A 20,271-nucleotide genomic window follows, 5' to 3' on the forward strand; every position below is an offset into this window, starting at 1 on the left:
ATTGGTGGTAGACTGAGCTTTTGTCAAATTTAATAGAAAATAATAAAATAATATCTAATTTAACACAAATGAAATAATACAATGCAGCACTATGTCCTAATAGTCCCTTATCAACGTAAAACAAAAATGCAACTTCACAAAACTTGGAAAATGTCATCTAAGATTTTTATTTCCATCGAGGTAAATAAGATTTAATTCTCAGCCTTCTTATTCTAACCAGCGTCATGTTGAACCTTAAAACATGTTATAAATCACTGATCAGTCTCATTCTGCTGACATGGACCTTTATTTCATCTTAATACAATCATCAATAATGATGTTTTATAGTTTCATGTTTTGGATCTCACTCTTTATTTTTCTTCGCTGTAGTTTCAGTGCGTGTGGCAGCTGGGAGTGTCTGCGTGGTTTCCCCTCCTCTCCAAAACCATCCCAGTCATTACAGAGCGTTCGTAGCCTGCAGACACTCGCTGAGGGAGCACGAACACACGAACACAGAGAAGAAGTGCCGCAGCAGCACCTGAGAGCCTGAATGGAGAGCAGCCAGAGCCCGGAGGCCGAGGACGGCTCCTACCTGTGGTGAGGAACATCTACTGAGCTGCTTTTATTCTGGAGTTTGTTTGTTTGTTTGTTTGTTGGTTGTTCCTGAACGTCGCTCAGACTTTTCCCTTCATGTAGTGAAGCTTCCTTAAAGCTGGAAACAGTCCAGCTTCACATTCCTGCCGTGTCGTCGAGGGGCAGACAGGCTGAGACGTGGCAGAGCGCTCAGACCACATGAAACCAGAACAGCTGCTGGGTTACAGACTCACCTGGACCTGGAGCGTGCTGGTCCCGGTCCAGCTGCCTGGTTCATGTACAGGAGCTTTCTGCAGGTTTTCATCTCCATCACTAAGAATAGCAACTAGCAAGTCTTCCATGTAGAGCGTCTCATCACCTCTATGTACCAACGTACATCTAGAACAAACACACACACACTACAAACACACACACACATTACAAACACACACACACATTACAAACACACACACACTACAAACACACATTACAAACACACATTACAAACACACACTACAAACACACACACACATTACAAACACACACACACATTACAAACACACACACATTACACACACACATTACAAACACACACACATTACAAACACACATTACAAACACACATTACAAACACACACACACTACAAACACACACACACTACAAACACACACACACTACAAACACACATTACAAACACACATTACAAACACACACACACTACAAACACACACACACTACAAACACACATTACAAACACACATTACAAACACACACACACTACAAACACACACACATTACAAACACACACACATTACAAACACACATTACACACACACATTACACACACACATTACACACACACATTACACACACACACACATTACAAACACACACACACTACAAACACACATTACAAACACACATTACAAACACACACTACAAACACACACACACATTACAAACACACACACACATTACAAACACACACACATTACACACACACATTACAAACACACACACATTACAAACACACATTACAAACACACATTACAAACACACACACACTACAAACACACACACACTACAAACACACACACACTACAAACACACATTACAAACACACATTACAAACACACACACACTACAAACACACACACACTACAAACACACATTACAAACACACATTACAAACACACACACACTACAAACACACACACACTACAAACACACATTACAAACACACATTACACACACACACACATTACAAACACACATTACAAACACACATTACACACACACACACATTACAAACACACACACATTACACACACACATTACAAACACACATTACACACACACACACATTACAAACACACACACATTACAAACACACACACATTACAAACACACATTACACACACACATTACACACACACATTACACACACACATTACACACACACACACATTACAAACACACACACATTACAAACACACATTACACACACACACACTACAAACACACACACACATTACACACACACACACTACAAACACACACACATTACAAACACACACACATTACAAACACACACACATTACAAACACACATTACACACACACACATTACAAACACACACACACATTACAAACACACACACATTACAAACACACACACACATTACAAACACACACACACATTACAAACACACACACACTACAAACACACACACATTACAAACACACACACACATTACAAACACACACACATTACACACACACATTACAAACACACACACATTACAAACACACATTACAAACACACATTACAAACACACACACACTACAAACACACACACACTACAAACACACACACACTACAAACACACATTACAAACACACATTACAAACACACACACACTACAAACACACACACACTACAAACACACATTACAAACACACATTACAAACACACACACACTACAAACACACACACACTACAAACACACATTACAAACACACATTACACACACACACACATTACAAACACACATTACAAACACACATTACACACACACACACATTACAAACACACACACATTACACACACACATTACAAACACACATTACACACACACACACATTACAAACACACACACATTACAAACACACACACATTACAAACACACATTACACACACACATTACACACACACATTACACACACACATTACACACACACACACATTACAAACACACACACATTACAAACACACATTACACACACACACACTACAAACACACACACACATTACAAACACACACACACATTACACACACACACACTACAAACACACACACATTACAAACACACACACATTACAAACACACACACATTACAAACACACATTACACACACACACATTACAAACACACACACACATTACAAACACACACACATTACAAACACACACACACATTACAAACACACACACACATTACAAACACACACACACTACAAACACACACACATTACAAACACACACACACATTACAAACACACACACACTACAAACACACACACATTACAAACACACACACATTACAAACACACACACACTACAAACACACACACATTACAAACACACACACACATTACAAACACACACACACTACAAACACACACACATTACAAACACACACACACTACAAACACACACACACATTACAAACACACACACATTACAAACACACACACATTACAAACACACACACATTACAAACACACACACACATTACAAACACACACACATTACAAACACACACACACTACAAACACACACACATTACAAACACACACACACATTACAAACACACACACATTACAAACACACACACATTACAAACACACACACACTACAAACACACACACACTACAAACACACACACACATTACAAACACACACACATTACAAACACACACACATTACAAACACACACACACATTACAAACACACACACACATTACAAACACACACACATTACAAACACACACACATTACAAACACACACACACTACAAACACACACACACATTACAAACACACACACATTACAAACACACACACATTACAAACACACACACACTACAAACACACACACACATTACAAACACACACACATTACAAACACACACACACTACAAACACACACACATTACAAACACACACACACATTACAAACACACACACATTACAAACACACACACATTACAAACACACACACACATTACAAACACACACACACACACACACATTACAAACACACATTACACACACACACATTACAAACACACACACACATTACAAACACACACACATTACAAACACACACACACATTACAAACACACACACACATTACAAACACACACACATTACAAACACACACACATTACAAACACACACACATTACAAACACACACACACTACAAACACACACACATTACAAACACACACACACATTACAAACACACACACATTACAAACACACACACATTACAAACACACACACACTACAAACACACACACATTACAAACACACACACATTACAAACACACACACACACATTACAAACACACACACACTACAGTAACCAGAGCTGCGTAGTTTCTGACCAACACACCAACAAAAGCTAGAATAAATGACTCATTTAAATGAATCATTTATTCTTTGAGTTTTAAAGTGTTTAGTTTGTAATATGTATAATAATCACATCATTTATTTATCACTACTGAGACTTTAACAAACATAAAACATGACGTAGAGAGGTTGCAGGTTAAGATGTATATTTAAATTCATCTCTGACACACATGAAGATAAAGTTGTGAACACGCTGAATATCTATGATCAGAATCATTATAACTGTGTTATAACTGAATCCTGCTGTTAACACACATATCACCAGCAACAAGTACCACGAACAGCACAAGTACTAGTTGTAGTTGCAGTACCGGTAGCAGAAGTACTAGCTGTAGAACTAGTAGAAGAAGTACTCAGAGTACTGGGCTTTTAATTTAGGGTAAAACTTTACAATTTGTTAAATTGTTTAAACGTTTTTGTTCAAACTAAACATCTAAACATCGTTAGCATGTTAGCATGTTAGCATGCTGGATTAAACGTGGACTAGTTGTGTATTAAAAGATCGCTCTCGTGACAAACACATCATGGTTTTGTGTTTTTAAGTTTCTAGATTTCATTCTTTAACTTGTTCTCGTCGCGTTTACAGTTTCCAGAGAACTCCGTCTCTCAGACGGAAATGGAGGAAACGGTACGGAGGCCTGGACGGAAACAAGCTGCTGGAGCCCAATAAAGACCCAGACATGGACGGTGTGTGTGCGTGTGTGTCTGTGAGTGTGTGTGTGTGTGTGTGTGTGTGTGTGTGTGTGTGTGTGTGTGTGTGTGTGTGTGTGTGTGTAACACCCTGTGATTAGTGGTCTGCTGGTGTCTAAATGCAGTCGTCCCCACAGAGCTGCAGGAATCTGCTCCATGTTTCTACTTCTCGTCCTGCAGAGATTCTGAGGAAGTGACCTGGACGCCACAGACCGTTGTTGCTCAGCTACTTCTATAGATTTATTATTTCATGAGGCAACAATCTAAACAATCTATGGAAAGCTGAAAGAGCCATTACATGTTCACATGATATGTTTTAAGAATGTTGCTTTTGCATCGTTTTAACCCCAAAAGTGCTGTTTTTACGCCGCCCTACATCCCAACAATGGCAGAAACTTGCAGCACTTGCGCTGCTTTGATCTGGCTTCACTTTGACCGATTGGTTACAGAAACTTCAGGCTTCCTGGCTGTGCAAAACAGAAGGCGGGGCTCATTAGCATGAGCAAAGACGCTGTTTAAACCGCGTAAAAAGCTTCATTTTTAAAGTCCCCGAGAAGAGAAGAGCGTGTGAAAACTGAGTTTAATGACACGTTCTGCTTTCCATACTAACCAACACATTCTCGCTAAAAACTCGTCAAATACAGACGCTTGATCTGTGTTGCATTGTGTCCTTTCAAAATAAACTTACGTCCTCACAGGAAGTTAGATGTTGTGGTGGGAGGGGCTAATTATGACATCTTTAAAGTCTCTGTGGAGTTGAATTGCAGGTTCCTGTGTTTATTGATATAAAGTGTTAAAGAGATTTTATTTAATATCATCTGTCTCTTTGTAAAAGTGTTTAATTCATCATTAGAGATTAAAGCTTCTCATGAGGAGACACCACAGCTGCTGATCATCGTGTTTATTAGAGCTTCTTCTTCTCCTCCTTCTCCTCCTTCTCCTCCTCCTCTCCGGCAGACGACGGAGTGATGACAGACGGGAACCAGCAGAGGAACCCTGAGAACCAGGTAGACCTGCTTCAACCCGTCACACCAGAGCCCTTTAAAGAGAGGGTCGTGTCGATGGAAGTTCAAAATGCTTCATCGTCACGTGACTCACGTAGAATTCAGATCCAGGAAATACTTGGCGGGAAATTTGAATGGGTAGAAATCGGTAGAACTGTGATTTCTGGTGATTGGCGGTCAATGAATTAATTAATTTACAACATTCAAATAGAATCACATTTGAGGTACTTGTACGATATTTATCTTCACTTATCGATATTTTTGATTTAAAGTATTTTTACTGTGTGGGTTTCATACTTTAACTGTATTAGTATGTTTACTGTAACAGAGTATTTATACAGTGTTGAATTAGTACTTTTACTGTCACAAAGTATTTTTACTGCATGGTATTAGTACTTTTACTGCAGTAAAGAATCTAAATACTCTTAAGGTTTGCGGAGATCTTCTAAACTTCATTTGTTGGTTTTACGTTGGTTTAAAGGAAGCAGCACCTCGTCCAGCTCCCAGGAGCCTGATCCAGAACCAGGTCCAGAACCAGGTCCAGAACCAGGTCCAGAAGCCCGTCAGCCTCGTCAGTCCTGGACCTGCAGGTACAACGTTCAAAAACAAATCTGTTTCCTGACGTCACAGCGTTTAATGTTGAATGTTGCAGCAGAACATCCTTCTTATTGCTCGTCTCTATTTCATTTGATTTATTTTGTTTCATTTTTGACTCTTTTGTTTCTTCAGGTTTTGTATGAGTTTGGTTTGGTGGAAGGTTAGAGGAAGGCATTGTTTAATTTCTCTGTTTTTATTATTAGTTATAGATTCATGTTGAAAACTTTTCCTTGAGGGTAAAATAGTTGAGTAAACTCCACTAACATGACTGACTGACGGCTCACACAGTAAACAGAAGCACCTTTAAACCTTTAACACCAGAGACATGATGCTTTTCTGTGCAGCGGTCCCGGTGGTCCCGGTGGTCCCGGTGGTCCCGGTGGTCCCGGTGGTCCCGGTGGTCCCGGTGTCGCCCAGTAACGGCTGCCTGAAGCCCCCCCTCCCCCAGGCGGTGGTCCAGCCCGAGGACCGAGGCTCGCCCCGGTTCCCCCCCCAGCAGAGTCCATCCAAACGCCGAGCGTAAGTCTCTTCAGGTCCCTTCAGGCCTCTGAGGTCAGCTTTAACCCCCGACCCCCCTCACGGAGCTCCTCTGCTTTCAGGGCTGCTGATGTTCTGTTTGACAGCTTCGCCTCCGACGGAAGAATCAACATCAACCAGTTCTTTGAGGTACTTTTACTCATTTACAGACGCACATCATTATGGAAGCCCATTACCGCCAGCAAAATAAAATAAAAAATCCACCCAAAAAAAATAAAAAAATAAAATATCTACCCAAAAAATAAATAATATATATATCCACCCAGAAAAAAAAAAAAAGATCATGTTTTTTTTTGTAGCCGGAAAAAAGTAAAAAAACAAAAAAAAGAAAACAAAAAAAAGATTATGATGTTTTTTTTTTTTGCTATCAATAGAGATTAGAAGTGCGCATCTCCTCACAGGTCCCTTCATCCTCTCGCCAGTCTTTCCATGAAAATAACATGCAATTCTACATATTAATACTTATGATATATAACATCTAACATTTACAAAAGTCACCAGTAATAGTTACCTTATTAAAAAATAAAATAAAATAAAATCCACCCAAAAAAAATTATATATATATATATATATATCCACCCAGAAAAAGAAAAAAAATATATATTTTTTTTTTGCATGTCGTATTTTTTCCGGCAGAAAAAGAAAAACATCATAATCATTTTTTTTTTTTTTTTACTTTTTTCCGGAACAAATACGACATGCAAACATTTTTTTTTCTGGGTGGATATATATATATCATTTTTTGCGGGTGGATTTTTTATTTTATTTTGCTGGCAGAAATGGGCTTCCATACATCATTCTAATACTATGAAGTACATAAAGTACTACTCTGTTCTCTGGACAGAAAACATGAAACATGAGCTCATGATGACATCGTGGGTATCTGGAGAGTGTGCGGGTTTCAGTACAACTACATCTTCAGTGGATTGTCAAAATAAAAGTCCTCTGCTGCGCTCATGTGTTCATGTTCTAAATATTTAGGGGATGTAAACTGTAAACGGTCATAAATATAAACTATTAATTATAAGAAACATTTTGGGATAATTTGTATAACATGATGCACAAGACATCTGGAATAATTCAATTTGATTTATCAAAATAATAGTTGGAAAGTTTCACTTAGTGAGAGCTTCATAGAACTTCAATAAAACGTTAGAAAATAAACAATATTGTGAAACATAGTAATAATTTAGTGAAAAAGTTTAAAAAAAATAAATGTAAATATTGCTACTCTTTAATGCTGATGGATTTAATATTGTTATTATTGATAAAACACTATAAATAAGTATATTTTGTTTCTTTTGCTGCAAAGAAGGCAATTATTTTATTTAACAACAATGTTTTTTTTATTAATAGTGTGTGAAAAAGAATTATAAGAGATGAGTTAATTACATGCAAACATTTATTTGAAGCGTTTCTACGTTGTTGTTGTTGTTGTTGTTGTTGTTGTTGTTGGGGGGGGGGGGGGGGTTATGATTATTGAGGTTGTCTGTCTTTGTTCCGTCAGGGCCTCTGGAGCTCCGGGCTGCACCGGTCCGACCCTCGACTCAGAGAGTGTTTCTTCCACCTGAGGAAGCTTCAGGACGCCGAGGGATCCGTGGACAGAAGCACCTTCCACAGGTGAGTCCTCCCCAAGACCCGGACCCTCTGCACTACTGTCCTTTAGTGTTACTCGGGGACTCACTCTGGGTCCAAACCATTAACCCAATATTCAATATTTGAGCTAAACCACTCAGAAATCTACATCCCATATTTTGCAGACGATATGCTGCTTTACCTCCAGATTCAGTTTGACAATCCGTCCGTCTGCTCATATCTCTGCATCTGATGTCATTTGTTGTGATCACAGGATGCTTTTAGTTCACGTTCAGGATGTTGTTGTAGGTCGTGATCTGGTTCTGGTTCTGGTTGGTGGTGTAAACCTGTTTGTAGTACCGGGTTTAGATTCTGGTTCTGGTTTCCCTGCTGTAGGTGCATCACAGGATTTGTCTCTCTGATCCTGAAAGCCCTGCAGGGACGATTCGTCATCCCAGATTTCTCCACCTTCACTGAAGAAACTCAGAAGTTGTTTTCGAGGTGTCGTCAGCTGTCGGCGGTCCAGGTGAGTTCTGGTCTTGACACCTGGAGGTCAGCAGGTGACTTCTTCCCACCCGGCCTTTTAACATCCTATGAGACACCGCGCTGCTGGAGACCCAGGACGTAGTGCTGGACCCGCTGGAGGGAAGGGAGGCACGGGAGAACCAGGACCAGGACTGAGAGGAGCAGACTGGCAGACCTGCTGCAGTAGCATGAGAGGTTTTCTAAAGGGAGTCTGGTTCTTGGGAACACAACCACCTTAGTCCACAGGGGGCGACAGAACCAACACAAAGTTAAAATTCCTCGTAGTAACTTAAAATAAAAGATCTGAAAGAAAACCAAGTAAAGTCTTTAGTTCTGGAGTGAATAAATGTTTTGATTATTCTTCAGGACATGAAGCATCTTGAGCATATTTGTGGTGCAGCCGCGGAATCAAACCTGGACTCAAAGTACTTTTTTACTGCTTTGTGTTTGTGTATTCAGGAGAAAGAGAAGGAGAGCAAGGACGGCACTAAGTGGGGCATCTCGATCTGCACTGTGGATGGACAGAGGTACGTCCGCAGTAAAGTATCTGAATACTTCCTCCACCGCTGGCTGTAGATCAGTTGAACTTGTACCTTGTCACTCGCATCTCAGTTTAGACCAACTTTTATTTTGTAATGAGTCATCACTTCCAGTAGCTCCTTCACAATAAAAGCCTTTGTTGTCAACAATGTGAGAGAAATGAATATTCAGTAAATGGGACTAAAAACACAGCCTGTCTTTGCCTGTCTGTCTGTCTGTCTGCCTGTCTGTCTGTCTGTCTGTCTCTCTGTCTGTCTGTCTGTCTGTCTCTCTGCCTGTCTGTCTGTCTTTACCTGTCTGCCTGTCTGTCTGTCTGTCTGTCTGTCTGTCTGTCTGTCTGTCTGCCTGTCTGTCTGTCTGTCTGCCTGTCTGTCTGTCTGTCTCCTCAGGCTGTCTCTGGGGGACTGGGCCGGCCCTCTGGTTCTGGGTGAGGTGTCATGGCCGCTGGTCTACGGTGTGGCGGTGGAGCTGCTGGGCTCTGACCTCGTCCACAGATACGTTGGTGTGGAGAATTACTCCAGACACGACTCTCCATTCACGCTCACCAAAACAGGTCCAGGACCAGTCGTCTGGTTTCTTCTTACGCTTCTAAAATCACATTTTTATCTTTTTTATTTTTCCCGCTTTACATTTTTGATTTTTAACCAACAAAACAGAAGAGAACCATACAAAAACCATACACATGTGGTCACATTAAACAGCATAGGCATCCTTACAAAGACACATATATATATATATATACATATATATATATATATATATATATATATATATATATATATATATATATATATATATATGTACACTGCATATGTATGGAAATTGGAAAAATAAATAAATAATACAAATATAAATATTTATATTTTTGCCTAATTTTAATTTTAATTTGATGATGGTACCCAGAAACACTGTCTGGTTTCAGCTTCAAAGTTAATTTTCGACCTTAGAATCTAGCTGAAACAAACATGGAGGATCTCCATGACAACTCAACATCTGAGGAAGGTGATGAGATCAAAAAGAAAGCTCCAGCAGCTACTAAATGGACCTCGTTTTGAGATTGTTTTGTTGCTTTTTCTCAGAGATAATAACGTGACAGGCAGAAAGTGGAGTTTCCTCCCTGACCTCATGTCTGTTTGCAGGAATCCCTCACAGCCCGCTCACTGAGACGGGAGCCATCGTTACTACATCTTTACTGCAGGTGAGTCACTCATCCATCATCCATCCTCCATCATCCATCATGCATCATCATTTATCATCCATCATCCATCATCATTCATCATTTATCATCCATCATCCATCATCCATCATCCATCATCCATCATCCATCATCCATCATTTATCATTTATCATCCATCATCCATCATCCATCATCCATCATCCATCATCCAACATCCATCATCCATCATTTATCATCCATCCTCCATCATTTATCATTTATCATCCATCCTCCATCATCCATCATCCATCATTTATCATTTATCATCCATCATCCATCATCCATCATCCATCATCCATCATCCATCATTTATCATTTATCATCCATCATCCATCATCCATCATCCATCATCCAACATCCATCATCCATCATTTATCATCCATCCTCCATCATTTATCATTTATCATCCATCCTCCATCATCCATCATCCAACATCCATCATCCATCATCCATCATCCATCATCCATCATCCATCATCCATCATCCATCATCCATCATCCATCATTTATCATTTATCATCCATCATCCATCATCCATCATCCATCATTCATCATCCATCATCCATCATCCATCATCCATCATCCATCATTTATCATCCATCATCCATCATCCATCATCCATCATCCATCATCCATCATCCATCATCCATCATTTATCATTTATCATCCATCATCCATCATCCATCATCCATCATCCATCATCCATCATTCATCATCCATCATCCATCATCCATCATCCATCATCCATCATTTATCATTTATCATCCATCATCCATCATCCATCATCCATCATCCAACATCCATCATCCATCATTTATCATCCATCCTCCATCATTTATCATTTATCATCCATCCTCCATCATCCATCATCCAACATCCATCATCCATCATTTATCATTTATCATCCATCCTCCATCATCCATCATCCAACATCCATCATCCATCATCCATCATCCATCATCCATCATCCATCATCCATCATTCATCATTTATCATCCATCATCCATCATCCATCATCCATCATCCATCATCCATCATCCATCATTTATCATTTATCATTTATCATCCATCATCCAACATCCATCCGCCATCATTTATCATTTATCATCCATCATCCAACATCCATCATCCATCATCCATCATCCATCATCCATCATCCAACATCCATCATCCATCATCCATCATCATTTATCATTTATCATTTATCATCCATCATCCAACATCCATCCTCCATCATTTATCATTTATCATTTATCATCCATCATCCAACATCCATCCGCCATCATTTATCATTTATCATCCATCATCCAACATCCATCATCCATCATCCATCATCCATCATCCAACATCCATCATCCATCATCCATCATCATTTATCATTTATCATTTATCATCCATCATCCAACATCCATCCTCCATCATTTATCATTTATCATCCATCCTCCGTCATCCATCCACCGGTGATGTCACTTCCTGTGATGCTGTGTATTGTTTATTTTTTGTCTCCAGCTGGCGGGTCGACTGTGTGCTGAGGAAGAGGAGAAGTACGACTCAGTAAGTGACAAAGACACTGAAGAAAGTACTGGTGAGAAGTAAAGTACTCAATTTAAGATTAGATACAACTTTATTCTCCTTACACACAAAACCATATAGTTACAAAGTACAAATTCAAAGTATTTGTACTTTACTTGAGTATTTCCATGTTCTGCTACTTTGTACCTCTCTCTCACTACATCTCAGAGGTACATATTGTACTTTGTACTGTACTACATCTCAGAGGTACATGTTGTACTTTGTACTGTACTACATCTCAGAGGTACATATTGTACTTTGTACTGTACTACATCTCAGAGGTACATATTGTACTTTGTACTGTACTACATCTCAGAGGTACATGTTGTACTTTATACTGTACTACATCTCAGAGGTACATAGTGTACTTTGTACTGTACTACATCTCAGAGGTACATGTTGTACTTTATACTGTACTACATCTCAGAGGTACATAGTGTACTTTGTACTGTACCACATCTTTGTTTGTAGGTGCTGAACGTCATCCGAAGGCTCTGCAACAAGGAGCACGTCAACTTAAACTGCACCAGGTACTAATACTTCTATAAAACTATTCATCCGCCACTGCAAATAGTCCCAAACAAAGTCTCTATTGCCTTCTGTTTGTTTGATCAAAACTACACGAGTCACTGATAAAACTGTGTTTCTATAGATTAACGTCTTCAGTAGGAACCAACGAGACAGATTTATTAAATAATGAATATCTTAGACAGTGAATAAAACATGAATAAGCTGATTACCGACAGTATAAACAATATGAACAGTGTGTAATACACGAAAATAGAAATACAAGTCTGAGTATAACATGCCCGGCCTGAAAGCCGTTGAACTGTCCGTGATATCTGGGACTTCCACAACACGTACTGAGCAGAACTAGAGGTGGTTTTTTCCACGGTTAATGGCGGACAGTGTGTGTTCACACCAAACGCGATGAACGCGGCGTGCATTTGGTGTGATGCACGCTTAGAGGGACGAGTGGTGTTCAGCCTCACGAGATCAGCAACAACAGGTCTGTGATGCTCTTAGAGCCACACTGATGGATCAGCGCGTGTCTGCCCTTCACTGAGAGGCGTGGGTAAACCCGCTGAACCCCACTCCTGATATTAGTCCACTTATTGTTTTAAATCATGACTTTAACAGCTCAGGGATGTTCAACCTGTTTGTGCACTTTGTGAAGATGTGTTGCTCTGTGAATGTGCACTGAGGCTCTGATTGTGATTAAAGGGTTGGAGATGAATGCTTCTTAGTTTTTTTTATCCGATTCATCGATTAATCGAACAAATAATCGACAGATTAATCGATTATTAAAATAAGCGTTAGTTGCAGCCCTACTTGAGTCCTTAATAAAGTTTTCACTGATTGACTCGTCTGTGTTGTTGTTCAGTTATCAGAGCAGCAGAACGTCCAGCGTCAGACTTCACGCTCTGTCCTTCTACCTGCAGGAGAAAAAGGTAACGTCCTGTTTCAAGACATCTGTAGACTCAATCGGTCCTTCATCTCGTCTCTAACTCCTCCTCCTCCTGTCCTCCTCCTGTCCTCCTCCTTCTGTCCTCCTTCTGTCCTCCTCCTTGTGTCCTCCTTCTGTCCTCCAGTGTTTCCCAGATAAAGTGGACGTCAACGCTGCGTTGGATCTGATGCTGCAGGTAAAACACTTTAAGTCTATATACATATATATTATATATATATGTATATATATTATATATATACATATATAATATATATATGTATATACTATATATAATATATATATACATATATATATTATATATATGTATATATATATAATATATATACATATATATAATATATATATATGTATATATATTATATATATACATATATATAATATATATGTGTATATATATATTTATTGATACCAAGGGGGAAATGTAATCTTCACAGCAGCCAGATTCATTGAAATAATTCAAACTAAAGATGAGAAAGACGTCAAATAAAGAGTGAAAAGTAATCTTGATATATTTAACAGGAAACTGATGTTCAGAGGAATAATAAACATATTTAGTTCTTCTGGTTGTCAAATGGCCAAGTTCTGCTAATAACAAAATAATAATAATAATAATATAATAAATAGATTTCATATTTGGTCTGTTATGTAAATGAAGTGTACCATTTTAAAATAAACATGACGGGTTAAATAAAGCTGACTGTGTGTCTCAGTGCTCCTCAACAGAGATCACCTGTGAGTCCGGAGCCGTCATGGCCGCCTCCTTAGCCAATGGGGGCCTCTGCCCGCTGTCAGGTGACCAGGTGCTGTCACCGGCGGCCACACGGAGCACGCTGTCCGTCATGCAGGTGGCCGGGATGAAGGATTACTCCTCCACCTTCCTCTACAAGGTCCCGCCTCTGATCCTCAAAGTCACCTTTAGAAGTCTCACTGTAACACCTGAGAGTCATGACATCATCACTGGTCTGCAGCCAGTCAGGAGTCATGACATCATCACTGGTCTGCAGCCAGTCAGGAGTCATGACATCATCACTGGTCTGCAGCCAGTCAGGAGTCATGACATCATCACTGGTCTGCAGCCAGTCAGGAGTCATGACATCATCACTGGTCTGCAGCCAGTCAGGAGTCATGACATCATCACTGGTCTGCAGCCAGTCAGGGTCCAGCGTGAAGAACTGCAATAGAAATGAACAATAATTACAGATTACAGAGATTCTGAAGTGATGGAGTTGTTATGTGGTATAAATACTTTTACTAGAGTAAAGAATACTTCTTCCACCACTGTTTTAATATGGTTAATATTTGATGAATGTATTTATTCTCTTTTTCAGTCTGAGTTTGTTGAAACAGAGATCCAGTGTTTTGTGTTGTGAGAGGCTCTTATTCTGAAGAGTCATGTGATCTCATATCTGAGCTGTGATTGGTTGCAGACGTCGGTGCCGGCGGCGTCCGGCAGCCACGGCCTCCTGCTGTCGGTGGTTCCTGGTGTTCTGGGTCTGGTGGCGTTCTCTCCAGAGACGGACGCCTGTGGGAACCCGTGGAGGGCCGTCCACTTCTGTCAGGTGACCCCCCAGCTGTGATAACAGGGTTTTATTTATCATTATGATCACTGTGATCTTTATTTAATTCACACGTTTTATGGCATAAAACATGTTGACTCTTAAAAAGGGGAGACATCTGTGACAAAGGAAAACAAATTAAAATTTAATTACAGATATAATATAAAACACTATAGTCTTCTTTCAGACTAGTGGAAAGAAAACATTTATTTTACTACTTTGTCTGTTTGCTTCTGTAGATTTCTACTAAATTTACCAAAAGTTATCATAACATAATGCCTCATTTGCATATTTAAACATAACATTTCGTAATCGTTCAAGTAGTTTTTCATGTTTAAATACTACGTATGTACAGTATGTACAGTATGTACATGTAGACTACAGACTGATCAGACAGTGTGATGAAGATCAGGATGTTTAAATCATTGATATTTACATATTTATTACACGTGTGTTTGTGTGTGTTTGTGTTTGCAGGAACTGATTTCCACGTTCCAGCTGCACAGTTTTGACATCAGGACTCCGTTCAGACAGGTTCTGGTCTACAGACAGTGGAAAGCTGAGTCTGAGGTGAGTTCACTTCATTTATCATCACCGTCTCTCTTCAGGGTCAATATTCTGATTCAATAATAACTTCTTCTCCTCTGCAGGGTTACCAGATCATGAACGTCCTGCTGGCTGCTTTTAAAGGAGACGTCCAGGCTCTGAGGAGGTGACGTCATGTTTTAATGATACACTCGATGATTACACTGATTATACTCTATTACCAATAACACACTGATTATACTCTATTACCAATAACACACTGATTATACTCTATTACCAATAACACACTGATTATACTCTATTACCAATAACACACTGATCATACTCTATTACCAATAACACACTGATCATACACTATTACCAATAACACACTGATTATACTCTATTACCAATAACGCACTGATCATACTCTATTACCAATAACGCACTGATCATACTCTATTACCAATAACACACTGATCATACCAATAACGCACTGATCATACTCTATTACCAATAACGCACTGATCATACTCTATTACCAATAACGCACTGATCATACTCTATTACCAATAACGCACTGATTATACTCTATAACCAATAACGCACTGATTATACTCTATAACCAATAACGCACTGATCATACTCTATTACCAATAACGCACTGATCATACTCTATTACCAATAACGCACTGATTATACTCTATAACCAATAACGCAGTGATTATACTCTATTACCAATAACGCACTGATTATACTCTATAACCAATAATGCACTGATTATACTCTATTACCAATAACGCACTGATCATACTCTATTACCAATAACGCACTGATTATATTATACTCTATTACCAATAACGCACTGATTATATTATACTCCATTACCAATAACGCACTGATTATACTCTATAACCAATAACGCACTGATTATACTCTATAACCAATAACACACTGATTATACTCTATAACCAATAACGCACTGATTATACTCTATTACCAATAACGCACTGATTATACTCTATAACCAATAACACACTGATTATACTCTATAACCAATAACACACTGATTATATTATACTCTATTACCAATAACGCACTGATTATACTCTATAACCAATAACGCACTGATCATACTCTATAACCAATAACACACTGATCATACTCTATTACCAATAGCGCACTGATTATATTATACTCTATTACCAATAACGCACTGATTATACTCTATAAGCAATAACGCACTGATCATACTCTATAACCAATAACGCACTGATTATATTATACTCTATTACCAATAACGCACTGATTATACTCTATAACCAATAACGCACTGATCATACTCTATAACCAATAACACACTGATCATACTCTATTACCAATAACGCACTGATTATATTATACTCTATTACCAATAACGCACTGATTATATTATACTCTATTACCAATAACGCACTGATTATACTCTATAACCAATAACGCACTGATCATACTCTATTACCAATAACGCACTGATTATATTATACTCTATAACCAATAACGCACTGATTATATTATACTCTATTACCAATAACGCACTGATTATACTCTATAACCAATAACGCACTGATCATACTCTATAACCAATAACGCACTGATCATACTCTATAACCAATAACACACTGATCATACTCTATTACCAATAACACACTGATCATACTCTATTACCAATAACACACTGATTATACTCTATTACCAATAACACACTGATCATACTCTATTACCAATAACACACTGATCATACTCTATTACCAATAACGCACTGATTATATTATACTCTATTACCAATAACGCACTGATTATACTCTATAACCAATAACGCACTGATCATACTCTATAACCAATAACGCACTGATCATACTCTATAACCAATAACACACTGATCATACTCTATTACCAATAACACACTGATCATACTATTACCAATAACACACTGATCATACTCTATTACCAATAACACACTGATTATACTCTATTACCAATAACACACTGATTATACTCTATTACCAATAACACATGATGAATAGATGGTGGTATTCAGACAGCATTTCTTCTTCTGTGGTTGTCTGCAGGTACTTCCTGTCTGGAGTGGATGTGAACGTGGTCGACTACGACGGACGCTCCGCTCTGCACGTAGCGGCCGCCGAAGGCCACGCAGAGGTCGTCCGCTTCCTGCTGCAGAACACCAGAACGAACCCGAACCTCCGGGACAGGTGAGACCTCACCGAACCTCGGGGACAGGTGAGACCTCACCGAACCTCGGGGACAGGTGAGACCTCACCGAACCTCGGGGACAGGTGCCGAGAAACCAGAAACTTGAAGCCAGTAAAGATCTTCTGACTCTTTATTTTTACACTATTTGACTAAAATGAGTCCAACAGGTTAACAGTGTTCATGTCTTTATTGGAGGAGTCGGTGTGTGATGTAGTGTCGTCTCTCCACCAGGTGGGGGAGCTCTCCTCTGCAGGAGGCCCAGAGACACAACAGGGACGCTGTAGTCCTCCTGCTGCAGGACCCCGTCTCACCTGGGCCCTGTTAGACTGAAGAGACCAGCTGAATAGAACCTGTTAGACTGAATAGAACCTGTTAGACTGAAGAGAACCTGTTAGACTGAATAGAACCTGTTAGACTGAAGAGAACCTGTTAGACTGAATAGAACCTGTTAGACTGAAGAGAACCTGTTAGACTGAAGAGAACCTGTTAGACTGAAGAGAACCTGCACGGATGCAAACAAAGAAGGTTAAAGATAAATGAATCAATAAACCTGCGAGAGGAGGAAGAAGATATGTTACTTCAGTAAAAGTACCAATACTACAGTGTATAAATACTCAATGGAGGACAGAAATAGTAATAAAGCATTTCATTAATTAATCACTAATTGTACAATGAAAGTAGGTGTTTATAAATCATTTTACTGATGAATTAAATGATCTATAAGTATAAACAAGTCTGGTCCTTAATAAAAAGTCTGCATTGAAAATTTTACTTCAGTAAAAGTACCAAAGTATCATCATACTTAAAGTACCAAAAGTAAAAGTACTAATAATGCAGAATAATATATATTATATTATTATAATTATTGATGCATTAATGTGTTGGAAATACTCCAGTATTGTATAAATACCAGGAATACTTGAGTAAATGTACTTAGTTACTTTCCACCACTGGATAACTTTTGTGAATTAATTAAATTAAATTAAAACCAAGTTTTCTTTGGAAGGAAAGTCGTTAATTTAAAGACTGAAGAGTTTGAAAATTCAGTGAGTTTAACTTTATACTTTATATGTTATTCTTTGTACTTATTTTATTCTTTGTACTTTGTTTGTGTACTTTGTTTGTGTACTTTGTGTACTGAAGCTCCTTCAGTGAGTAATTCATATTCTGTTCACATCGGTTTCTGTTCTATTGGCGACAGAAGCTGCTCTGGAATCAGCTTCTGCTTCTTTTGTTTCTACTTCCATCGACTCAAACTGACTTCTATTTGTTTCAAGACTCAGAAAAAGTATCAAATATTTCAGATGTTTGTCATTAATGTGAGGATTTAGTTGATTTTAGCTTTATATTTAAAATGTACTTGCAGTCAAGAGTAGAAAAACATGAAACAGTTTTTTATTGACTTTGTTTTCATGGCGGAACTTCTTCTCATGTTTATGTGTGTTTTCCTCATGAATATTTATGAGATGAAGGGTTCTGAACCAATCATCTTCTGAGAGGCCGGACGCTGCGTCAAGCTGGAATCAGACCTCTACCGGATGTTGGGCATGTACCTTCACAATAAAAGCATAATTTCGGCAGTAAAGCGGTTCAATTAATTTGTTTCAATACTTCAGTAAATATTTATTTTTTCCTGCATCGTGTTTCCATATGAGTGAGTGACTCAGATAATAATAATAATACATGTTTTAAAGAGTTCTAAGAGATTAGATTGGTACACTAATTTTATAAATACTAGAAATGATCAAGAGGGAGAGTTTGTTATTTAAATGAAATGTCTTTTGGTTTTAGACAAAATAAGACATTTTAAGAAGTGCTGCCTCTTGACATTTCATAGACTAAATGATGAATCAAGAACATAATCAGAAGGTTAATTGATAAAGTCAGTTGCAGCTTTATTATCGAGCACTTTTTAAAAGAATACATGTCAATAAAAGTGCTTTACATAATGTGCAAAGTGGAGG

The 20,271-nt window shown here is 38.6% G+C and overlaps 1 protein-coding gene across 1 annotated transcript; it reads left to right on the plus strand.

The window, feature by feature from the left end:
• The first annotated feature begins 471 nt into the window (after positions 1-471).
• On the plus strand, positions 472-19,836 carry glsl (glutaminase like). Its single transcript, XM_079162426.1, has 21 exons — positions 472-576; positions 4,837-4,937; positions 5,898-5,947; positions 6,426-6,534; positions 6,886-7,060; positions 7,141-7,207; positions 8,586-8,698; positions 9,050-9,179; positions 9,638-9,705; positions 10,108-10,271; positions 10,858-10,916; positions 12,443-12,487; positions 12,977-13,035; positions 13,890-13,956; positions 14,098-14,148; positions 14,684-14,860; positions 15,401-15,532; positions 16,007-16,099; positions 16,180-16,241; positions 18,166-18,306; positions 18,539-19,836. Exons 1-21 carry the CDS (start codon positions 530-532, stop codon positions 18,630-18,632), a joined length of 2,004 nt encoding a protein of 667 aa, XP_079018552.1. The 5' UTR covers positions 472-529; the 3' UTR covers positions 18,633-19,836.
• Positions 19,837-20,271: the final 435 nt, after the last annotated feature.

This window comes from Pholis gunnellus, assembly GCF_910591455.1.
Source record: "Pholis gunnellus genome assembly, chromosome: 7".
NCBI lineage: Eukaryota > Metazoa > Chordata > Actinopteri > Perciformes > Pholidae > Pholis > Pholis gunnellus.